General features: G+C 38.7%; 1 protein-coding gene across 1 annotated transcript in view; it reads right to left on the bottom strand.

Moving 5' to 3' along the window:
• RNF144B (ring finger protein 144B) overlaps positions 1-26,325 on the bottom strand; it is an 81,685-nt gene that overhangs the window by 21,115 nt on the left and 34,245 nt on the right. The window contains exons 3-4 of the mRNA XM_011998161.1: positions 18,093-18,197; positions 8,047-8,107 (exon numbers count right to left, since the gene is read on the bottom strand). Of these exons, the coding sequence (XP_011853551.1) occupies positions 8,047-8,107; positions 18,093-18,197 (166 nt within the window). The remainder of the gene's footprint in view (positions 1-8,046; positions 8,108-18,092; positions 18,198-26,325) is intronic.

Genomic DNA, 26,325 nt, shown 5'->3' with positions numbered 1-26,325 from the left:
TCTGGCCATCCTTTGTCAGTCTCCTTTGCCAGACCACCTTTTATTCCCCACCTCTAAAACCTATAGTGTCCCAGGGCTCAATCCTGAGACTGCTTCTTTATCTATGTTCGGTTCTTAGATGAGCTCATCCCATGTCACAGCTTTAAACCTGACCTCTATGTTGATGATTCCAAAGTTTATACTACTGATCCTGACTCATATAATCCAGATGTATCTCTACCAGGGAATCCTGACAGTTCCACCTTCAAAATAGACTCCAAATCTGGGGATTTTCAATGCTTCTGCTTTCAATATATAATCTACTGTACTGTCTTGGATTCGATCACTACCACAGCCTCCTAATAAATCTCTCTGCTGCCATGTCATTCCATTACCATCCATTCTTGCACAGCAGCCAGAGTAATCTTCTAAAATGGGAATCATATTATGACATTCCCCTGATCCAAACCCTCCAGTGGCTTCCCATCACACTGGGACTTCATCTTCATAATCTGTGGGATCAGGCCCTTGACTACCACTTCCAAATTACCTCCTATGGCTCTCCCCTCTGCTCTCCTAGCTCCATCGCAAGGGCCTCCTTGCTGTTTCCCAAACAGAAATCAGGCTCGTTCTTGCCTCAGGGGCTTTGTACGTACCTTTACCTCTCCCTGAAATGATGTTCTTCCCATAAGTATTCGCATGACTTGCTCACATCAAATCAAGTCCTTTTTCAGATATAACCTCGTCAAAGAGGTCTTCCATGAAAATCCCATCCAAAATAGCCTCCCTCATCTATCTCTTTCCCCTTACCCTTATTTATAGAAAAGGATATATCCCTACCATCTAATATTACTTATTTATTATCTAACCTCCCACATACACACATGCACATATGCAGGATCCTTTAGGGCAGGGATTTTTGTCCTGATGATCACTGTATTCCCCATCAGCTAGGAAAGGATTTCTCAACAGCAGTACTATTGACATTTGGATTGGATAATTTACTGTCATGGAGACGTCCTGACATATCTGTTGAGCCAACACACACACACACACCCCCTAAAATAGAACCAATAAAACTTTTATGAATGATGCATTACATGTTTAGCAGCATCCCTGGCCTCTACCCACTAGATGCCAGTAGCTTCCCACCCAAGTCATAACAATCAAAAATGTCTTTGGACATCACCAAATGTCCCTGGGAGATACATTCACCCTTCTCTGACAATCACTGACCTAGCAAGATGCCTAGAATGATGCATTTGTGTAAATAAATAGAGTGGCATAACAGAAAGATAAGACATAGCATCAGTAAATCAATTTCACATAATAAAAAAGATAATGATAGCATATGTAGCCAAGTTCTAGATTGTTTAGCCCTACATTCAGATATTTCCAGAGAACAGCAGTAACAACCCAGAGAGATATTTGCAATAGGGCACTTTTGAAGAAGTGCTTCCCCCAAAAAAACAGGGATCCAGACATAGAAGTCTGGCCAGATTCCACTGAAAAGACGTCCGAGCACAGCATGGCACCTACACTTCAGAATGCCCTTCAGTTCAGCTCCTAGAAGAGCAGATACAGGGAAAAGCCAATGTACGGTATACAAGTGGTCTAGAGGCCAGGTTTAGTAGAAATAGAAAAAATGCAGAAGAGTCATCAGACACCAACAGCCCTGGCATCTAACGGGACTACACAGAACCCAAGCTAAAAGCAACAAACTGGTAGACACCAGTGGGAAGTCAGATTGCTATCACATGAAGAGCTGTTCTTCTTCTCCTTCTCTCCTCACACCAATGATCTGTAAGGAATTTGAGACAAAGTGGAGCCCCATAGGAGTCACAGGATATTTTTTTCAGCACTTTTTATTACTTTTATTGTAAATTCAATTCTACTTCCTGGCTTTTGGCCTAGGAAACACAGTTATAATATAGATATACAAAATGCACAATTATCCAGAAGTTGAAGGTCCGGTTGCTCCCCCTTCAAATTTCTATTCCAATGTTGGAAGAAAGTGAACTGATGCCTAGTCAACTAATTACTTCTGCATCAGCAGTGATGAAAACATCATGTAGCTTTGAGATGGGAAAAAGTTCAGAAATCTAGTAAAAGAGAAACCAGGGACCTGTAAGTCAGCCCCTAAATAATAGTGCCCTCAAAATTTTATATTACTATACATGATTTAGAAGTGATTAACTCTGACATATTTACATCAGAGATAGAGACACATTGAAAGATGTAAACTGCAATTTACTTACAAAAAGTCAAATTGATTACTGAAGCAAAGCCCCACAGCTATTTGATCTTGAGACTCTGCATGTTCATGTAAATTATGCAACGCAAAGAAAATGCTATTTAAAACTATTTTCTACTTCTGTATTCTAACTATTACTGGGAAACAGAAACATTCTGGGAAATTAAAACTGCCATGAGACCTAAAGACCATATCTGACCTTAATGATTGCTTTCAGTTTTCAAAATCTCAATCTAAAACCCTTGGTTTTCCCACCTGGCACCATCCCCATTACATATGCTGAGTTTCCTTTTGATTCTGTTGTACATTCTTTCTCCTAGCAGGAGTGGTTTTTCTGTCATTCTCCACCATTGTGCCAAAAAAGACATCACACGAACTTTTATTATTGTGGGAAACACCATGCACTTAATTTAATTATCAGCTGTAATAAACAAAACTGTTTTAGTAGACTGAGGTATGGGAGGTGTTAAAAAAAAAATCAAACTGAGCAAAGTACTTAAGCATCACACAGTCTAAAAATAGGGGGAAAATCACTAAAAGAAACTACATAACTACATAGGGAGCTCCGATGGAATAAAACCTTTTATGATCAGATACAAAAGCTGGGGTGGAAGCATGTCACCAAGAAGAAATAAAAGAGTAAGGTGAAACTACAGTTATGTCATAAATGTGAAGACACAAAATGAAAGGAGGCTTGAGGAGAATGCTGAGAACAAAAGGGCTTTCAAAGAAAGATGGAACCACAGCTTGAAGAAGCACTGGAACGGCACCTGGCATAGGATAGACACGCAATACATCAGTAAGCACATAATGAATACAGGAGTGAAGCCAGTAATATTAACAGACAACAACAGAAAGACAACTTCCTATTTCACTTTTTTTAATGAAGGAGAACAATATGACACAACCCCTCTGTAAGAGTTCTTAAACTGCTATATGATAATATAAATAAATATTCAAGAACAGATACATCACCCTAGCGAGGAACAGTTATAGAAAGTCAAACGAGGTCACAAAAAAAGGAAAAGTGCTTAAGAACTCGAGATGGATCATCTTAACCCAATTTTCAAAAAAAAACTATTTTGGAAAAGTAGACTCTGGAAACAAGAGGCAAGAAAAATTCTAGCATTAATCATCAGGCATGTACTTGGAGAACCACTGGAAAGTAAAGCAGTGGTCATTAATCCATGCCAAACTTAGCATTCCCTTTTCCTTGTTAATACTGGAAAACTGATGCAGAAAGAGAAAGCCAGAAACATAGTGGTAGCCAGAGGAAAAGTCGCAGATGGGTGAAAAGTGGGTAGAATAACCAACCAATATCAGATAGTGTTTCTTTGAGTTGCATAAGCAGCAAGATGATTTTTGTGCAATCCTATTCAAAATATTTTCTGTCAGACTTAGCTGAAGACAAAGACATAAAGGACAAGCTAATCAAATACGTAACACAAAGCAGAGGACAATTAATACACTGAACAACAAGCTAAAGACTAAAAGAACTTGGCAGACACTAATTAGAAAAAACTAAGGATGATTTTTCATAACTAAGAAATAGTGCTGCATCTACTCTGATTCTACGTTTTTCCAGAGCAGCAGCTATCTCTACAGTTCTGTCTCACAGTCCAGCAATGAGATTTTCTTTCAGTCAATTCATCATTTAACTCATTAACAACATTAGTGGGTATTTAATGCACCCCCATATCCCCTTATAAATGGTTTCACATTAAATATACATTCACAACATAGATCTCAAAGTCACCTAGCTGATGAAGGTCTTGAGTTTGAGGTAGATAAGAAGTCTATTTTATATACTTTAGATAAAGTTTAGATAGGATTAGATAAAGTGTATCCCAACCATGTAAATTCCATTATGTAGCACTCTATTAACTTAAATTTACTCTTACTTGAAATGTCCATTTTCCAATAATAATTATAATGGATGGTAATGAAGAATTACATGATTACAAATTGCCTTCCAAAATCACCTAAGAGGCCAGGCGCAGTAGCTCATGCCTGTAATCCCAGCACTTTGGGAGGCCGAGGTGGGTGGATCACCTGAGGTTAGGAGTTCGAGACCAGCCTAACCCACATGGCAAAACCCCATCTCTACTAAAATATGAAATTAGCCAAGTGTGGTGGTGGGCACCTGTAATCCCATCTACTCTGGAGGCTAAGGCAGGAGAATTGCTTGAACCCAGGAGGCAGAAGTTGCAGTGAGCCAAGTTCGTGCCACTGCAATCCAGCCTGCACGACAGAATGAGGCTCCATCTCAAAAAAAATAAATAAAATAAAAACAAAATCACCTACGAGGAAATTGTCTCTGGGCCTCAATCACGTTTTTTATAAAATGAGGGGTTTAAATCAAAAGGTCACTAAATCTAACATACTGCAATACTTTATGACAGTAAGATGTCTAATTAAATTTATATTTAAATTATAGGGTTTTACAATTTGGCAGTTCCTCAAAAAATAAATGTAAAATTACCATATGATCCCATAATCCCACTTCTATTACTTTACCCAAAAGGACTGAAAGCAGAAACTCAGATAGTTACGCCCCAGTGTTCACAGCAGCATTGCTTACAGCAGCCAAAGGTGGAAACAACTGAAATGTCCATCAACAGATGAATAAACAAAATGACGTTAAAAACATAAAATGGATGACTCAGCCTTAAAAAATGAAATTCTCATATGCTACAGCAGGAATGGAACTTTGAAAAACATTTATTAAGTAAATAAGACAAATACAAAAGGACAGCTATTGTATGGTTCCACTTACATGAAATATCTAGGATAGGCAAACAAGAGAAAGTGGATTAGAGGTTATTAGGGGTTGCAGAGAGGAGGAATGAGGACTTATTGGTTAACGGCTACAGAATTTGGGACCACGAAAGAGCTTCAGAAGCAGTGGTGATGGCTGCCTAACTGTATGAATGTGATTAATGTCACTGAATTGTACATCTAAAAATGGTTTAAATGTCAACTTTTATGTTAGGTATATGTTTAATAACAAAAAGAAAAGTATAGAATTTTAACATTTGTATAGATGAGGAAGATTAGTCACAGTCTCTGTGGTCCTAGGCAAGTCTCAATCTGCCCTATTTTCAGTTTCTTCATCTATAAAGTAAGAACAACAACATGAATTGTCAATGCATGGGATCCATAGTGGGGCATCTGCCTAGAACTCGTGAGAAAAAAAAAAAAAATAAATTCCATGTATGAATAAAACTATTTGATCAATTTGTAACAGAGCAAAGTAGAAATACGCCATCACCACCTAAGAAAGACAGACTGGCTCAGAGGCCTGCCCAACTTAATTGTAGCCAGACTGAACATATTATCATGTCTAATGAAAGAATAAGCCAGTCACAAGTAGGTTTGAATACTACTTGAAACTCAAAAAGCCAACCACTATCTGGGGAAAGAGTGAAAATCTTGGCCAATGATTTTCCACATCTACCTTGCCCCACATAAAGATGGATGGTGCCAATTAACTTCAAGTGTTCTAATCCCACTGACAACAAGACAATCAATAATATCTATTTCAGTATGATGTTTCCTGAAGAACAGTATGGTTATCTCATGGGGAAAAAAAGTGTACAGGAGAAGAACATTGAGAATAATTTAATTTAAAGGTGCTAACTTTAACTTATTTTTATTGCCAACGACTGTTAAAATTTTGAACACTGAGACACAGGAAGCACTCACAGGAAGTGCTTTACAAGTATTAATTTACATAATCCTCATCACAACCCTATGGTTTAGAGATGCTCGTTATCCCCATTTCACAGATGAGGAAGTTGAGATGCAGAAATATTGAGGACCTTATCATGGTCACACAGCTTACCAGTGGTGGAGCCTGCAATTGCACTCAGGCTCTTAGCTACCATTCTAAAATAAACCAAAACTTTATATTCATCAGTGAGAAGCAACCCACAGAAAGCTGTAATTCCTGGTAATATTAGAATATTCTAATTACAAAAAGCCATTTGAGGTAACAGATGTGTTACCTAAAATGTAAAACAATTAGGAATAAGGCCTGTTGCTGACATATGGGGCAGTGAAGTTAGCCGGGGAAGTAACAGGCAGTCATGGGAGAGGAGAAGTGCTGATGGAGGCATGAGAATACTATAAATAGACTGAGTCCCAGTGACTGAGTAGGACTGACATGGTTGATAGGTCACATCTCACCACTTAAGCAGCAGCCTGAAAATCCAACCTAACTCTTTAGGCTTTCTCCAGGTAAAAGCCCTCAAATCATGGTACTTGCTACAGCCAGTCATCCACAGGGTGAATACTAGGAATGTCCATGTTCTAATTATAATTGATTTTTATAGTGGAGGATATTGGGATAAAGTGGGAAAATGGCAGGGCAGATGGTTAATGCTCTTATCTTTAGCTATCACATCTGGCGTTATAATACACAATCTAATCAGCCCATGTGGATGGATTAGAGAGGGTCAATATTAACTACCCCCATCATTAACTTATCACAGGACAGAAGCATCAGATTACATCATCATCCATTAAACCTAAAATCCGTCTGACTCCCTGGTTCTGATTCCATGTTCAACATTATAAACTATTATTCCTACTTCCCATCTGGATATACAGCTAAAACGTACCCACCATTTGGAATTCAAACAACCTAGTCCAAGATTTTTTTTTTTCCTGTAAATTTAGCTTAATATATCAGCCTTATGAGTTAAGTAATCCACCCATGAGATGAATCTGGTTTTGGCTGCTGGATTTAAAAAAAAACACACATACAAAAACAAAGGCAGTGTTCTTCTCCTATGAGACCAAGCCAGATCTAGATCTAAGGTTGCGATTAACAACCTATGAATCCCCAACAAGCATTCCTACTCTACCCCTCTTCATGCTCTTATGTTTTTTTTCTTTTTTCCTGTAAGAATTATTTTTCAGGGTAGTTGTAAAAAGTAAATGAGATAAAAATAATTGTACTGACCAAACTCACTGGCACATGACAAATATTCATTCCCCCCGCCCTGCCACCCTCACCTCTAGACTTTACTAATCCATATTTAAAAGTTAGCAATCAGAAAACTTTATGTTCATGCTAGGCTTCAGTTTAATATACTCAATGAGACTATACCAGTCCAGTGAGTTCTGGGAGAAACAATTTTTTTCCTACTTCTGAGACACTAAGAAATAGTCCATTTACCTCAAAAATAGATTAGGGTATGACAAGAGGGAAATGGCTCCTAAAAAATATCTGTCAAAAGCCAAATGAAGTAAAAACATAATTCTTATAGCTAAATAGAAAAGCTATATAAGTTACCCCAAGTCCAAAGTCAGAAAGAAAATCAGTCCAATACATTGTAAATTGCACAAGAATGATACATATCCACAGTCTGTTATTACATGATTACAAAAGTAGTATCAAAAAAGCAGGTGGTGAGTATTTTGAGGAGCAGTAAAGATGTTTTGGCTGGTAATGTTTCCAAGTGATCTTCAAGAATCGAAAATTAGTGGTAAAACCCATTTTGAGAGTCACTTTCTTTTGTATTATTGTGATTACAAAGCCATCTAAATTTCGCAAAACCTTTCTTACATAAGCCAAATTAAAAATACAAAACAAACAACATAAGGAAAGTTTCATGCTATTCTGCATTTTTTTCTGGTGGTAGCTGAGAGGCTTGAAATTTTATGTTGCAACTACAGTATCCTCCTTTCGGAGTACCCGTGTGGCTTTGTTGACAGCCGACAGCTGCCTTTATCTTCCATGCAGGTTAGTGTAAAAATGACACATGTAAAACCACATTCACCATCAGGAAAAAAAGAAGAATTCATACCTCTTTCAAATTTTAACCTCTGATAAAGCTGAAACTGGTCCACAGGTACCAAACAGGCAATCTGAAACCAGAGACATAAAAGGTTGAGACTTCAGTCATCATAGGGCCCTGAGTTACCAGCCTTTTGATTTCTCTTTCTGGCTTTGCTTATTATACTTCCTCTACACCAACTGTTTGCAAACCTCTTTTTCTCTACACTGTTCATGTAGTAAAACACATGCAACAATTTTAAAGTCATCCCCACTCCACCACCACAGCTGAGAATCACTGCTCAAGGGTTCTCATTGATCACCTTCTATCCTTCAGTCAGTAGCTACCAAGACCGGACAACAAAATTTTATTACAGGTTCTTCTAACACTATTCATATTTATATATTAAAGATGCTTCCTTTCTCTATATCTTCATTTAATAATTTTTTGAAGTTATAGCTCTAGCTTTGGAATCCTTAAAAACTAAAGTCAGGTAGACAGCAACTCAGGAATTATGCAAATGTCATTTGTCACCTAGGAAAGATTACCTTTTAAACAATATAAAAATCATTTATTCTGACAAGAGTCACTTCCTGGAGCCCCCGGTTATGGGACATTGACATCCCAGACCCCAGTAGAAAAGAAATGCCTAAAATATTTCTTGCAACTAGACCCCTATTCCATTTCAGATGGCAATATAAACCAAAGGTTTACTAGTAAACAACAATTCATACTTAACTGAATGACATTTCAAATTACTCATTTTTAAAGGCAGATGCAGGAAAAGCTAACTGCTCTTAAACCAGCATTCTAAACATTTTAATTCCATTGACATCAAATGTAAAGATATTGACATAACTTAAAGATTTACATATGAGAAAATTAAAGGATTTGATATTAGCCTTCCAGACATCCAGTGAGTTGATACAGGACAGAGTTTTAGCCCTGACAATTCCAACTCGAAACCATCAACTTTTTTTGGCACAAAATATACCTACATTGACATTCTTGCAACTAAGGAAAGGACATCTGCTTTGAGAACACTGGAGTAAGAAAATGATGCAGCTAAAATTGTATTTAACAAATATTATACCTTTTATAATGCATTCAAAATCTAATCCTTTCCCTTATTCATTTCACAAATGAATCTAAGTTAGCTAACATGTATAAAGGACCACAAAACAAGTTTGGTCTTCCTCATTCCACATAAAGTATGGTAAAACATAACTTTAATTATAAAAACATTTTTATCCAAATTTTCTTTCTCCAATTGGGGAGAAAATGTTGCATTTTCATGTGGTACCTTAAATTAAAGCTCCTTAGCATTTTTACAAAAAAACAAATTATGCCCAATATCATGTTACATGTATTTTACCATAGTTCTTTCAATGGTATGGTTGGACTTTCATCACATTGAAAGTCAGGTTTATTCATCTGTTATAATGCTACCCAGACATCTTTCCTGAAAGACAAAGGTGTCTCAAATAAAATTCAGAGTTGGAGACAGAAGGTACAGGCAAATGAAGTGATAGGAAGCATTTAGGAACCAGAGTTTAGTTCCTGAATTTGTCACTAATGCATCATGGGTGGAAGACAAACAAATGCTATGTCAACTGCTGGATCAACATGACTTGGGGATGATACCACCTGGGCCCAAGAGACTTCAATAGTATTCTATGAATCTTTTTTTAACCACCCACCCTCTTTGATTCTAGAAGACAGTCCTGTACCCCACTCACCCTCATCTAAAATAGTTTTTGGATTGACGACCTCCTTTTAAATCCTTCAAAGTCAACCCCTAAAAATTCTGATTCTCTTTTCAATGATGAGCAATTTATATAAAAGTCAAATACAGTTTATGGAAGACAAGGCAAACAGAAGATGTTTTAGATACAGATGAAATGCTAATGTGAAAAATGACAGAAATTCATGCAGTAAAAAGTAAACAACTGTAGAGATGGATGTTTAATTTTAAATTAGAAAAATAAATTTCACTGGAGTACACACTATTGCCAACAGGGAAGTCATAGATTTCTAATTTTTGGTATTTTATGCTACTTTGGATTTCTTATTGAAGTCAAAGGTTGTATGGAACTAAGACTTACTAAGGTAAATCAATTTTTTAATTGAAAGTTGTGATTACAAGAAGTTAATTACATTGCTTCTCATTCTATTTTGTCCTTTTGGAATGAAGACACCCACAGAATGCACCATTCTCTTCCCCAGTTCCCCTCATTCAGACTTACATCTTTTCTATTATTATTGTTTTTTAGGAGATGAGGTCTCACTTTGTCAACCCAGGCTGGAGTACAGTGGCACAATCACAGCTCACGTTAGCCTTAAACTTCCAGGCTCAAGCAATCCTCCCTCCTCAGCCTCTCAAGTAGCTGAGACTACAGGCACGCACCATCATAATTGGATAATTTCTTAATTTTCTGTAGAGATGGGGTCTCACTATGTTGCCCAGGCTGGTCTCAAACCCCCAGCTTCCAGTGATCTTCCTGTCTTGGCTTCCCAAAGTGCTGGGATTACAGACATGAGCCAACTGCACCCAGTCACATTTTTTCTAAATATCTGTTGATAGCTTACCATGAGTAAAGCTTTGGTCTGGAAGCCTGGCACACAATGAGGCAGGACATACAGAAGTACACTCAAGGGGCTGAAATTACTTAGAAAGCAATAAACATAAGATTCACAGAAGGTCTACCCCTTGATTTTGTCTGTTGGATTTTGCAGAATATAACCAATTTTCTGAAATATTTCTATTATACTTTTGGCTTTAGATGAGAGCTGCACAAAAACAACAACAACAACAACAACAACAACAAATGATACAAAATGTTAACTTCCTGGTTCCGCTGTCATTTGGAGCTAAGTCACTATTGCTCGAGACCTCCATTTCTACAACTGTAAAATTGAAATATTAATCCTTGTGTTAGGATGATGATTAGAAGACTGAATCAGGCTGCAGGTAAACGGGCTACAACCAATTTTTTGAGGATATTCACAAGTACTCTAAAATTGACTGCTACACCTGACTATCCTAGAGAATAAGAGAGATTATAAAGAGGTATCTTGTGGTATACATTTATCGTCTTCCTACCAACCGAGAATTTCCAAATCATTCAAAATCACACCAGACCATTACATAAAAAGTTGCAAAACTTGTATAGAGTTACCAAATGCCAATCCCTCAACTTCCCCTAATGATAACACTTTCTAAATTTAGTTCCTAAATGCCATTCCAACTTCCCCTAACGATAATCATAGTACTCAAATAATGAAATTTATATTTTGATACAATAGAATTAAAACATCTTCAGGCCTTATTCAGATTTCACTAATTGTCCCACTAAGGTCTTTTATTCAGTCTAAGATCCAATCAAGGTGACCAACTTGTATCTAGTTGTGGTATCTCCTTGACCTTCCAATCTGGGACAGTTCTTCAATTTATCTTTGCCTTTCGTGACTTTGATGAGTTTGAAGAGTCCAGGCCAGTTATTTGTACAATGTTCCCCTAATTTGGATTTGTCTGATATTTTCTCATGATTAGACTGAGGTTATGCATTTTTGGCAAGAATATCACAGATGTGTCCTTGGGGCTATCAGGAGTTACATGAGGACAACATGTCTCATTATTGATGATGTTAACTTTTTAATGTGGTTAAGGTGGTATCTGCCAGTTTCTCCATCATTTGGAATTAACAAGTATCTTGTAGGGAGATATTTTGAAACTATGCAAAATCCTGTTTCTAATCAAACTTTGCCCACTAATTTTTGTATCTACTGATAATTCTTGCCAAAAATAATTATTACTGTAATATTTGCTTAGTGATTTTTCTATTTCCATCATTCATTTTGTACTGGTGATTAAAATTCCACTGTAAGAGAAAGCTGTCCCTTCTCTATTTATTCATTTTTTAAATTTCAGTCAGCATAGACTACAGACATTTATTTTATTCAGTGGCTTCTAATTCATTACTAACCAAATCCATGTTCGAGCAGTAAAAGCAAAGCTCTCTAGGTAATTCTCAGCTATCATGAGACCACTATCCTCAGATCAACTACTTAACAGTCTACAAAGTTAATTTTTGCTACTTCTCCTTTGAAAGCTGTGCTAATTTAATGTTAAACAGAAATTTATCTCTCCTCCCATCCAAGCACAAAAGACAACTTTTGCTCCTCATCATCATTCTAGAAACTCTTTCCAAAGGGGGGGAAAAACCCAAACTTTAATTCAAAGATAAAATACATTCAGTTTCATGTTAATAGAGTAAGAGCAATAATATCAGAATAATAATAACAAAAGTTACTAACTTTAGCTCACAATCACTATTTTGTTTTGTTTCATTTCTGATAAAAATGAACCTTATGATCCTTCTTAAATACTCAGTTCTGGCCAGGTAAGGTGGTTCATGCCTGTAATCTCAGCGCTTTGGGAGGCCAAGGCGGGCGGATCACTTCAGGTCAGGAGTTTGAGCCCAGCCTGGCCAACATGGTAAAACCCCATCTCTATGAAAAACACAAAAATTAGCCGGGCATGGTGGCGGGCACCTATAATCCCAGATACTTAGGATGCTGAGGCAGGAGAACTGCTGGAACCCAGGAGGTGGAAGTTGCAGTGAGCTGAGAACATGCCACTGCACTCCAGCCTGGGCAACAGAGCAAGACTCTGTCTCAAAAATAAATAAATAAAAAGAAGAAGAAAAAAATACTCAGTTTCTACTCAGCTGAATGTCTTCCCTTTTCCATTCCATCCCTAGCAGAGCATATCCAGGGAAGCCAGACCACATCTACACACAGGAGTGCTATAACAGTTACACATAACTGTGAATTAATCTCTCTAACGTACACACCAAGAAGAAATGAAAAGTCAGGCACACCCTGTTAATCAGTATTAACCACGATCATAATATTTAAACAAGCATCATCATCTACACTAACACTGACCTTACCCACCTCCCCCCACCCCCCTGCAAAAAAGAAAGAGAGGCAGAAAGGGGAGCCTGCTCATCACAAAAGTATTGATGCCAAAAGTGGTATGAGTTCCCATAAGAAATGTTAATAAATACAATGTATATTGCGTTTTAGTTAGGAAAAAAAACACTCAATTAAAAAAGTGAAACAGAAGTTGGGGATAGGCTTTAGAGAAATGTTACCCATCAGAGTCTGGAAAGTCCGGACAGAAGGAAAAGGCGCCCAGACTTCACTTAGGTTTGGTCCTTCAAATCATGCTTCCGCTACAGTTGCTTTTAAAAAATTAAACAGGGCAAACAAATAAAAAAACATATCAGTGCATCTGGAGATGGAATTGACCACTAGTAAGTAGATCATTACAACCTGTTGAGGTTTGGGCAATTTGGAGGATGCTATGACTTGCAAAATGCAAGGCAGGGGAAATAACACTCACCTTGCGGATCAATGTCTAATCACATTAACATAGGAACTAAAAATGTTTTCATAACCCAGAGAACGAGAGCTGGTCTTCCTAACAGAGGAGGAAAACAGCACATTCGCCCATTCACCTGAGTGAAACTAACAAGGTGAAGTCTCTCAACTGAATATTAGATAAAAAGTCCTGATTAGAAACCACATGTGGGCATCACTGTCTGAGAGGCAGAAGGCAAGAAATGGAATTCCAGGATCACAGATCTTCGCAGTCCACTGGAGAGGGCAGCTTTCGCTGTTCTTTGTTTCACATGTGCTACAGAAGTCTCTGTACATGATCTAACCAAGATCATCTTTCCACATATCATCCCCTGCCTTTTCTCCCTCCACTCAGTCATAAGTAAAAGGGACACATCCATACACTCACGTGACACATTCAACCCATGGTGGCTTAGTTTTCTATGTGCCATTAGTTAAAGAAGAATCTTAGAAATCTTATTACCCACTTATACAGTTTTAAGTACATTTTAAAACAAAGTTTTAAATACTTTCTAAAATGTAATTCAGCCAGGAAACTCAAAAACATCTATTAACTCTGGCTTGGCGGATTCCTCTATTCCCCACCATCCCAAAGGTTTACTTTTCTCCAGCCAAGATATATTGCAGCCAAAGGTTATTACAGACACACTCACCCCTTCCCATTCAGATCCTTACACCACAGTAACAGGAATATGGCCTCTTGCCTGGGCATTCTCATCCTTTCTTTGCCCCAGCTTCCCACCATGATAATGGGAAGGAAGAATGTTAAGAGATGCAAGTGGAAGCAGAGGATGTAGGAAAAACACTTGGATTCCCTATCACTGTAGCCAACTTTCCCAAAGCCACCCAAATAAACATGTAATCTGAGTAAAAACTATATTTATTTTGCAAACATAACTTCAAATTCCCCAGTACTCGATCCCTCCTCCACCATACCTCTAATCCAGGTCTCCAGAGGGCCCTGCCCTAAATCCCCTCCTATAGAAATTCTGAAGCCTCCATTCTTGGGGAGAGCAGCTGCACCCACCCTTTCTCTGGTGCACACTGGGGCACTAGCAGTAAAAGGCAGGCTGGTCATTTCAGTGTTCCAGGGCTTGGAAAGAAGATTAGTGAGTGACAAGCTCTTCCCTGCCCTCCACTGACACCTAGCAATTGGAAGAAGTTAAAATTCTCAGGCCATGTAATGGCAGGTACTATTCAAATAGGTATATGCACTCACCACTCAAAATTTACACAGCCCAGACAAATGGTTCAGGCTTCCCCAGGAAGTGATGGATGCTACTTCAATAAACTATACAGGAGCTGCTTAAATTAGACATCACCTGTTTTAACAGGGCTACTAACTTCAAGCAAGGGCTTTGCCTGAAGTAATGCTATTGGAATAAACAATCTGTGTCCTGCTTTTCATAATTTCATGTTGGACACGACTACGAGATCAAGTACATTGGAAAAGGTCTGCAGAGCAAAAGCTAAAAGTACCAGATGATGCAATAGAGGAAAGTTTTACTTTTCCCTGGCTCCTAGTGGGTTCACCTCTAGCCACAAGTCCTCCTGAGTCACTATCTCTCAGCAGCTTCCATGACACTGAAAGGGAAGCTGCCATTTTCTACCATTTCCTATACAAGGGAACAGTAGAGTCATCCCTCAGTATCTGAAGGGCACTGGTTCCAGGACCTCCCATAGATGCCAAAATCTTCAGATGCTTAAGTCTCTGAAATAAAATGGGGTAGTATTAGAATATAACTTATGCACATCCTCTCTCCTGTATAGTTCAAGTCATTTTTAGATTACTCATAATACCTAATACAATGCAAATGCTAGGTAAATCATTATACTGTATTGTTTAGGGAATAAGGACAAGGAAAAGTCTGTACATGTTCAGTAAAAATATTTTTTTCTGAGTATTTTCCATGTGCAGTTGAATCCCCAAATGCAGAACCCATGGACACTGAGGGTCAATTGTACTTGAACTGGGCATTAAGCGCGTCACTAAGGAGGCTACTCTTGATAGATAAAAGTTAGGAGGCATAATCACAGCTGAGCCAATTTGGAAAAATCAATAAGGCAGATACATGGAGCACAGCCAATTTTGTAAGTTAGACCTGCATAAGGAAGTGCTCAGAGGAAAGAGCTTACATTCCTGCCATCCTTTGAAGATGAAGAAATGTTAGACTTAAATGCATTTGGTAAGACAATGAAGAATGAAGAATCACGTGTTGTAATATAAATAGCAGCAGGACAAAGGGAACCAGGCTTAATCAGAATTATTTTTAACAAGCAAAGTATATTTATGTGTTACCTGTGTAATTAAACATTTTTTAAAAGATAGAAGGAAGTAGTAGTCGTGGAGATAGAACCTAGTCAAGCATATATGAATGAACCCCATTGTGGTATATTCAATAATACATAGATTATAAGCCACATGTTATAATTGTATGCAATAAAATCTTGATCTCAAGCAAGTTAGAAATGAAGGTGGTACAGTCCAATTCATGTGTGTGGTATTTACTTTCAAAGGGGGAGGCCTATGTAAACTGATGCAGCTACCTACATCTCCAATATAATCTTCTATTCCATTCTCAATTCAAAATGATTATCAATCACCACTACCACATATTTTTATCACTGAAAAAGACAGTAGCAAGTTGATAGAGAACATTTGATTCTTTTTTTTTTTTTTTTTGAGACAGAGTCTTGCTCTGTTGCCCAGGCTGGAGTGCAGTAGTGCAATCTCGGCTCAATGCAACCTCTGCCTCCTGGGTTGGGAGGCGTAATTCCTGCTGGGATTACAGGCACCCGCCACCATGCCTGGCTAATTTTTTTGTATTTTTCATGGAAACGGGGTTTCACCGTGTTAGCCAGGATGGTCTCGATCTCCTGACCTCATGATCCGCCCACCTCGGCCTCCCAAAGTGCTGGGATTACAGGCGTGAGCCACCGCGCCTGGCCTCCTTTTGTAATTTTTAAGACTTGTTATGGGTTTATCTGGTTTTAATGTCTAAAAGTAAAATTGCTTTTAGAGTAAAACTGGATAAAGAGAACCAGAAGGACAGAGAAGGTATAGAGTGGGGAAAGGATAAGGAGAACAGAGGAGGGGGAAAATACAAAGAGAAAATGTCTATTCAAAGAAAATGAAGCCAGGTGTGGTGGTTCACACCTGTAATCCCAGAACTTTGGGAGGCTGAGGCAGTAGGATTGCTTGAGCCCAGCCTGGAAAACATAAAAAGACCCTGTCTTTTCAAAAAAAAAAAAAAAAAATTAAAAATTAGCCAGGCATGGTGGTGCACATCTGTAGTCCCAGCTACTCGGGAGGCTGAGGTGGGAGGATTGCTTCAGCCCAGGAAGTTGACGCTACAGTGAGCTGTGATTGCACCACTGTACTCCAGCGGGGGCAACAGAGGAAAACCAGGTCTTAAAAAAAAAAGAGAGAGAGAGAGAAAGCAAGAAGCAAGAAAAAAAGAAAATGAGAAGACTACTTAAGCTCTGCTCTAGAGAATTGCAAGACAGACACTATAGCCCATCCTGATCCACTTGTCTGGGTACACTGGTCCCTTACATTAGATCCTCAAAATGTCAGTGCCTGGTGGCTACCATTTACTGAAAATTCTAAAACACTATGCATTTGAACTTTCTGCACTGACGGAAATATTTTATTCTGTGCTGTGCAGTCTGGTAACCATTAGCCACATGTGACTGAACACTCAGCAATTACTGACTAGCATGATTGAACTAAATTTTTAATTTCATTTAAATCAATCTAGTAAATCAATCTGTAAACAGTCACATGTGGCTCGTGGCTACTGGATTAGTCAGCACAGGTCTAGAATACAGGTATCCGATAAATTTCATGGGCGTTTTTTGAAATTGAGCTTCCAATTATTAAGTCGTTTATCATACATTCTACCTACCTACCTAGTTCTATGCCCCCACTCCCATTTTTCTTTAAGAGATGAAATTTCACTCTATTGCCTATTTATCTTTAGGGTATTACAATTTACAAGACGACTCACTATTCAGCCTCTGTATGAGTCCATTCTCACACTACCATGAAGAAATACCCAAGACTGGGTATTTAATTGACTCACAGTTCCACAGACCTGGGAAGGCCTCAGAAAACTCACAATCATGGTAGAAGGGGAAGCAAACACGTCCTTCTTCACATGGCCGCAGCAAGGAGTAGAGCTGAGCAAAGGGCAGAGAAGCCCCTTATAAAACCATCAGTTCTCACGAGAATTCACTATCATGAGAACAGCATGGGGGAACCGCCCCCATGATTCAATTATCTCCACCTGGTCCCACCCTTGACATGTGGGGATTATTACAATTCAAGGTGAGATTTGGGTAGGGACCCAGAGCCAAACGATATCAGCCTCCTAACTTCACATTTGGTAAATTGATTTCTGGCACTTTTGCCTATTCTACAGCTTCTTCAATACTCAAGATGGTATATGTAAATAGAACTGAGATAAATGACAGCTTTAACAGTCTGTATAAAAAATCCAAAGGTATGTTGCAATAAAGTGCTCCTTTAAAAAGTTAACCTCTGTATTTTCTTGCTAGACTCCCTGGTAGGGAAATACATTAGGGCTCAAGATCCTAATAAATAACATAAATAGGAAAGAGGGGAAGATAATGGTAGTCATTCATACCTCAGCTTCCTGCAGGGTCCCGTGGTTTAGGCACACCATGTCAGGGCAAGTGATGGGAGATCCACATCCTTCTCGGATTGCCAGCTGCATGTACTGTTTCAGGCACTGGAAGTTAAGAAAAAAAAGACAATCACCTATCCCATTACAGTAGCAGAAAGGTTATATAACAGAACCACCACTGCCTCTTCTTCCTTAATTGGCTGTCCTGAGGCTCTTGTACTCAAGAAACTTAAGTTATCACAAGTGTGAATACTAAGAGCCATCACTTTGGAAAGAATTCAGACAGGCAATTAATTATGCATTACCTCATCTTAAGAGTTTATTCAAGTCAGATTTCCCTATGCTCACACATTTCAGCCACCATAGATTAGGAAAAGAAAAAACACTATTTTCTAACACTAAAGGCCTCCTCCTTTTTGAAAAAATCCTGTATGAGTTCCTAAGTCCATTTTTACCTAGTGGTCCTCTCCATCAAAGTTTACCCAAAACTAGAACAGAATGCTGGGACCCTTGCACTGAGCTAGCCACACAATCAAAGTAAGCTTAAGGCAGTGACATTTCTAGGACCACTCTTAAGAGCAAGTGCACCTGGAAAAGATAATGTCAAATTTGGGAAAGTCAGGTGACTTCCTGCTGACTGTGGACAGCAAAGATAATTTGCTTCCCAAAGACAATGACGCATTGTCCCAAAGACATTATCTCAAAGACAATGGGACCTTCCCAAAAATATGGGCCTTGGTGGATGCCATGTAAAGGAGGTTTGAGTAGGAAAAAAGGCACTGGTCCCCAGGGGAAAGAAGAAATTAAATAGAAAAAAAGAAACCCAGAGAAGAAATTGAATAGAAAAAAGAAACCCAGAGAAGAAACTGAATAGAAAAAAAGAAACCCAGAGAAGAAACTGTATAGAAAAAAGAAACCCAGAAAAGAAATTGAATAGAAATAAAAAGAAACCCAGAGAAAAAAATGAATAGAAAAAAGAAACTCAGAGAAGAAATTGAATAGAAAAAAGAAACCCAAGAAGGAACTGAATAGAAAAAAAGAAACCCAGAGAAGAAATTGAATAGAAAAAAGAAACTCAGAGAAGAAATTGAATAGAAAAAAGAAACCCAAGAAGGAACTGAATAGAAAAAAAGAAACCCAGAGAAGAAATTGAATAGAAAAAAAGAAGCCCAGAGAAGAAATCGAAAAGAAAAAAGAAACCCAGAGAGGAAAGGGAGAACACCAGGAACAAAGTTGGTCTGCTCACTGCCTGTTGTGTCTGGATGTTGGACAGTGGGTGGAGATGTGAGTCTGACTGAGAAGTTAGGAGAGGGACTGATAGCTTTATGGAAACCTCTAATGCCTCCCCCATCCCTCTCTACCCGTCCGCACAAGAAATTGAAGGCAGTAGTTCCAGGAAATAAACCTCTAAGTAATCCAAAATTGGTTCTTCAACTTCCACTAATTTGCTCATAATTGGTAAACCTTTTCTACATGCATGACAAAAAAAAAGTCAGGCTCAAATGTTTGAGGAGTACCTTCCACCAAAAATACATAAGCCAGCCACTGACGCAGCGACTCTTACAAAGTGGTGATTATTTACAACTGGGCTTACATTTTTCAAACTTATACATTTATGTATCAACTTACTGCATTAAAAATATTGTTGTTGCACAACCGTTTTAAAAAAGCACAAGCCTAAAGTAAAATTCTAGGGTCAGAATACTGATGATGTAATTATGAAATCTATCCCTGTTACTGACCATCTTTACTCATTTTTCCCATCTGAAAATAAAACTAATATCACTATTATATTACTTCAGAAAACTAATCATGTATTTATCTGATTATAAATAACTTACAGTGTACTGATGAATCAATGACTAGGGCAAACCATTTAAACCAGACTTGTATCTCTTCAAATAGTTAACAGCTTTTTCTCCAAGGAGTTAATTTTTTCTATAATATTCACCACAGCAAAAACTAGAAAATAACCTAAAGACCCAAAATAGAACACTGAAATAAATGTTGCTAAATTTATGCGATAGAATGTGCAGAATCATGAAAAGAGTCTTCAAATGATGTTCAAAAGACATGCACAAATGCTCATGATTTAGTATACACTGAGGAATAAAAGGTATCTGGGAACAGGGATCCTTTGTGGTCACTCCGCCATTGCACTTGACCACCATATAGATACTGTGTTTTAACCCTGACCTTCTTGTTCAACAGAAGGGTGAAAAATCACTTGTTCCAGGATTTACTGTGCCAAACATGGTATCCACCAGCGGCAGCAGTGGGACATAGAAGAGAGCAGCAGAAAGGAAATATGAGGAAGAATGTCAATGGGCAGGCTAACACCCAGGGGAACCATCAAGGCGGCTCACCAAAAGGAGTGTCGTGCCAGGGGACAAATGAATAAACAGTGTGAAAGCCTGTCCATCCTGTTCTGCTGCTGAGGACATCTCAGCCTTCCATCAGCCACACCTGTTCCATTGTTACTGCCTTGATCTTCCCGCTGACCCCCAGCAGCCACTTAAATAAATTTAAGTAAAAAGACTGGAAGATATAGTTTCCAGGCTCAAGGGGAAGGTGTTTGAGGAAAACAAAGTGAACAGTGCAAAGAACTTCAGATCCTAACACCAGGGTGAAGGGTCCACTTTACTAGGTGACAACGGGAAAACGACTTAGCCTATTACCTAGACTTGCTTTCCTTAATTTAAAAAGTAGGGACAATAATACCTGTTATAGTGACCTCACAGGGTTTAACACACACACACACACACACACACACACACGTAAAATTTATATATGGAAGCTCTTCATGAGTTTGCAAATTACAGAAGAATAGGTCATGTTATTACTTCTCTTCTCCTGTTCTTAGACTTTCCATGAAAGACTTTGTGGGAAAATGTTAATCCTTTGGCCTTCTGAGATATCCTTTCTCCACTCCCTGCAAAGGACCAGTTAAACCACTTAAGGTGGAGAAGCTATGTAGACAGAACAGATATTTGTAACAGAATATCCCAGGTGCCTCTATGCAAGGCTCGTCTTAGAAACATTTGGGTCTACAGAATAAGTTTAGCATTAAACAGGAACTAAAGATACTATGTGAGTCCTTTTAGGCAAACACATTCATTTCAAATATAACTGCAAATGTGTTAAGTTGAAATATACACCTTCCCAAGAACTTATAATGGATGTGCCTCTTACTAATAATGTAATGTTCCTAGGTACACTACAAACCACAATATATCAACTAAATGAATTTTGAAACTTCATATAAGCACTCTCCTGACCACAATATTTTATGACCCATGATTTTGGGGTGAGAAGTTAGACCTCTGTACACTGACTCCAGGGTTTAAGTACATACACCCTTTATTTTTAATGCTAAGAAACAGTGGTTCAAGATAGAGATTTGTAAGGGCAGGTTGCTAAGTAGTCCTACAGCACAGGCACTTGACACTCCATCAGTGTGGGCATGCACTCCTATTCAAAGGCAAAGAGGGGAAACAACCAGCCCTAGTTACTGCTTTTTACTGAATTTTCAAGTACCCCAGGCTTGTTAAATGCCATCCATTAACTTTCACTAAAATATTTAATCTCGAGTGTCCCTCTCTTCTTCTGTATCTCTGGCTAAAAAGTGCAAAATAACTGAAAACATTGACATGCATCCGAAGTGCATGTCATACAAAACATAGGTAAATGGTGAACAATTCTAGGGGGAAAACTGGTATCTAGCTTATAAAGAGAGAAACACAGAAAACAAAAACAGATTATAGCAATGCAAGAACAGCAAAATAAAATAATAAATATTTTTTTTAAAAACTACCATCATTTAGTTACATTTTGAAAATTACATTTATTAAGTAGCATTCAACAGATACTTAAATATGCAATTTTCTTAACAGGTAACAAATTTTAAGGAAAATGTTTCAAATAGAACATCTCAAAACCCAAATGACCCAAGGAAAAAAAAACTTTTTCTTTTGAATAGTCAACATTTAATTAGTTTAGTAAAACACAGAATTATTTTTAGGCCATGAAGGGTCATGCAAAACAATAAGGATTGTTCATCAAACTCACTCCACAACCCTTTAAGGACTCATATGGAATCTAACCAAAAATGTAACCAAACACCTGGTGAACCAGATGACTCATATTGTCTCTTCCAACTCTGAGAGTCTATGAATTGTATGCAATAGAATCTTCTCAGAAACAGGTGTCTCCTAGACCCCTTTCAAGGGTATTAGATTCCGATGTACCCAAGTCACAGGCATCCTTCATATAAGGCGTTCTCACCTATTATGATGGATGCGGCAAAAAGGGTCACAGTGTAAAGACAAAGCTACTATGTACCCACCCAAGAACAAATCACAGGAGCAGGCAGGGAACATATGCATATTTTTAAAAACTTACTATATAGTTCCTCATTCTCTATCACTAAATTATGCCCTTCTTAAAGTTTTTTTCTAAGAAAAAATAAAGCATTCTAATGAATAGCCAGTAGAACTGGATTCCAACCATCCAGGTTGAAGCACAAGCTCTAAAGTCTCCTCTGCATCTTGAGCGAGTCATTAACCTCTCGAACTACAGTGCTCTCATTTATAAAATGGGACAATCTCACCTGTCTAGGCTGATCTCAGGGAAAATGGAGAAAAGTGAAAAGAGGTATGCAAACGTAAAGTATACTTGGAGAATGGAATAGATGTTTCTGAGTAGGCAGGAAGCAGAAACGAAAGTCCATAGACAAACAGGAACCTTAGAAAAGCTTCCTGAGGGTGAGGTGAATAGGTAAGAGAATAGGTACTGTTGAGAGGAAAGACGTAATGAGTGCCGTTAGTTGATTTTTTTTTTTTTTTTTTTTGAAACTGGGTCTCGCTCTGTTGCCCAGGGTGCAGTGGCACAATTATGGCTTATTGCAAACCTCAAACTCCTGGGCTCAGTGATCCTCCCACCTCAGCTCCTGAGTAGTTGAGGCTACAGATGCCTGCCACCACACTCAGCTATTAATTGATTGATTGAAATGGGGTCTATGTTGCCCAAGCAGGCTGGTCTCAAACTCCTGGGCTCAAAGAATGCTGTCGCCTCAGCTTCCCAAAGTTCTGGGATTACAGGTATGAGCCACCACAGCTGGCCCATTCATTGAAAATATAAGTTGACTTCCAGGATCTTAGATGCTTCTGGATACGGGCACTGGGGTCCTATGGTCAAAGGAGGACTGTCAGCCCACCTGGCTTGAAGCCGAGTTGGTGAACTATTGACCTAGGTTTTCTCATCCATAGCTCAGCCAAGTGGGAAGGAAGGTGATGAGGGGGAATGTGCCTAAAGGCCAAAACCCAGACAGGCCTTGAGTACCTGTTTTGCTTTTTATCACTCCAGGTACAATGCAAACATTGAAGTAGATATTCCATAAAATGTAGACTAACATTTCCCTGCCTCCGTGCACAATGACATCACAATGTTTCCAGTGTGTTCTAAATAACATCTCACACTGAGGCCAATATTCTGTTTATTCCACTTCAGACTATGATCTGTATACATGATCCAAGAATAAAGCTGCCTTTGTTAGATGCTGTTGAGTTAAATTATTAGTACAACTCAAGATAGTATCTCTCCCTACTCAAAAGCCTATCCAACACACCAAAAGTAATCTGGTTTGAAAACATTCAAACAAATTAACAACCTACAGCTAGGCAGGAAGCTGTTTCCTGGTATAGTCTGATCCTAAAATTTTTCTTACAAAACCCCTTTCAGATACCTTGGGTTTCTCACCAATATGAGATTACCTAGGTGACCAACTTCCCCTTGTAGGTGTTTGCCAACCACAGAGGACATCAGAGGACTGATAGGAAAACCTGGTGCCACATGATTAAAGGAAAAAGCACCAAATCAAACAGCAAGCCATAAATAAGCACAGTTTAAAAGAGACCTTGGTTTGACAGTAGTCGTCCCTCAGCCCTTTTTATTCCAGAAGCCTTCCCTGCCTCATCCCCTAGTGAGGCAGCACACCCAGCCCGTCTGCCCTCATAGCATCCTAAGGCCCAGCTCACACTGTATTTTTCAAACTGGGTGCAAGGGTGTATTATTGGGAACCCAAGAGTTTTTCATGGCAAGATTTTCCCCATTTTATGTTTATTCAATGCTCTTACTAAAAGCATGCCTGGGACCACCTCGGGAAATTCCCTATTTCCACCCAGTGTCCGTGCTAACCCTCGGTCTGTGGTGCCATCCTGCTTTGCCAGGTAGGGGTGCTATCATTGTCACAGGCAAATGAAAAAAAGAGAAGAATCGGGGCCCAGTGAATGCTGAACACATCAAAATTTTTAGTGATTCCAACAGAGAAAGATGACAAGATCACTGAATTACCACTTAGTCACTGGAACACATCAAACTCAGAGCCTAACTGGAAAAAGCAATTTAACCAAAGTTAAACATCACTCATCACATTAATGTTAACTTAAATTTTATTGGTCTGTAATTTTATTTTTTATATATATATATATACACACACACACATATATATATGTGTGTGTGTGTGTATATTTGAGATGGGGTCTCACTCTGTCACCCAGGCTGGAGTGAAGTGGTGTGGTCTCAGCTCACTGCAACCTCTACCTCCTGGAGTCAAGCAATCCTTCCACCTCAGCCTCTAGCTGGGACCACAGGTATGCACCACCATGCCAGGCTATGTTGTATTTGTGGTAGAGACAGGGTTTTGCCATGTTACTCAGGCTGGTCTTGAACTCCTGAGCTCAAGTGATCTGTCTACCTCAGCCTCCCACAGTGCTAAGATTTCAGGCATGAGCCACTACACCTGGCCTTATCGGTCTGTAATTTTAATCAATATTCAGTTTGTGTATTTATTGTGGTATTCTTATTCTTTAAGAGATATATGCCTAAATATGCTTATTTAGTACCTTGTATCATGTTTGTATAAGTTTTGGTAAGACTCTAATAAAGGAAATTTTAAAATAGTTTGATATTAAGTTCCAATTCTTTTCCCCTTCAAAAGGAAGCCACATAAAATCATCAAAAGGAGGGAGAATGGAATGATTCTCAATAGCAGTGAGGCTGGTGGTATTGCCTTCTCACTTGGGGACATACTCAAATATCAGACTATCCAGAAGGAGTTTTATAAGTTATTCAACCTCCCCCCTCCCCAAATTCTCCAGAAGACTTGGTTTTTTCTCCTCTACTTGCCAACCTTTCTATGATGACCGTAGGTAACACCAGATGTTTATTGTACCCATGAGCAATGTAGCGCCCAGCATGCTGCATTGCAAATGACTATCAATCTGCCTGCCTCCTCTATAGCCTAGAAGCTCCTTCAGGATCTAGATTATATCTGCTCCTCTTCATGCTCCCTACAAGCATCTAATCAATCACAGGACCTGGCACATAGTAGACACTCAGGCTTCTCTGGGAGCTGGAAGCCTGAATTCAGCACTTACCGGTTGAGTATCCCTAATCTGAAAACCCAAAATCTGAAATGCTCCAAAATACAAAACTTTTTAAGCACCAATATGGTGCTCAAAGGAAATGCTTATTGGAGGATTTTGGACTTCAGATTTTCAGATTAGAGATGGTAGACCAGTAAGTATAATGCAAATATTCCAAGAAAAAAAAAATCAGAAACCCGAAACAGTACTGGTCCCAAGCATTTTGGATAACGGATACTCAGTCTGTGCTCAGCTTTGTGGCCAAGCTCCTTCACCTCTGATAATGAAACATATAAACCCACCCACACACACATCCATCCTCTGTTCTTCTTTTCTTGACACATAGGACCCAACTCTGCTTTTCTGGTTCCCATTTCCTCCTGCCTTTCAGGAAATTAACTTATTCACTATCTGTTTTCTTTCCTATGCCTTGAATTTTGTCCTGTCTAAACTGGAACATATTCAAAATATCCTGATCAAAGAAAAGTCATAATAAACCAGCAAAGAACAACAGCCCTCCCTTACTCCTCTTCCTGGCTATATACTGCCTTCATTCCTCAGCTCTTCACAATCAAATGTTTGAAAGAGTTGTCTTCCCTCACTCCTTCACCAATCCCATCCCAACCTCTCCCTACCACTCAACTGAAGTGGCTCTAGGTCATTGAATCCAGTACACACTTCTTCCTTCCCAACCTCTCAACAGCAGTATCACACACAGCTAACCATTCCCAGCTTCCTGAAATCCTTTTTCCCCTTGTCTTCAGGATTCCATACTCTTCTGGTTTTCATTCTTCCTCTCTAGTCATGCT

Source organism: Mandrillus leucophaeus, unplaced genomic scaffold (genome assembly GCF_000951045.1).
Source record: "Mandrillus leucophaeus isolate KB7577 unplaced genomic scaffold, Mleu.le_1.0 Scaffold56, whole genome shotgun sequence".
Taxonomy (NCBI): domain Eukaryota; kingdom Metazoa; phylum Chordata; class Mammalia; order Primates; family Cercopithecidae; genus Mandrillus; species Mandrillus leucophaeus.
Note: the sequence above shows the minus strand (reverse complement) of the source record. Positions and strands in the feature narration are given on the sequence as shown.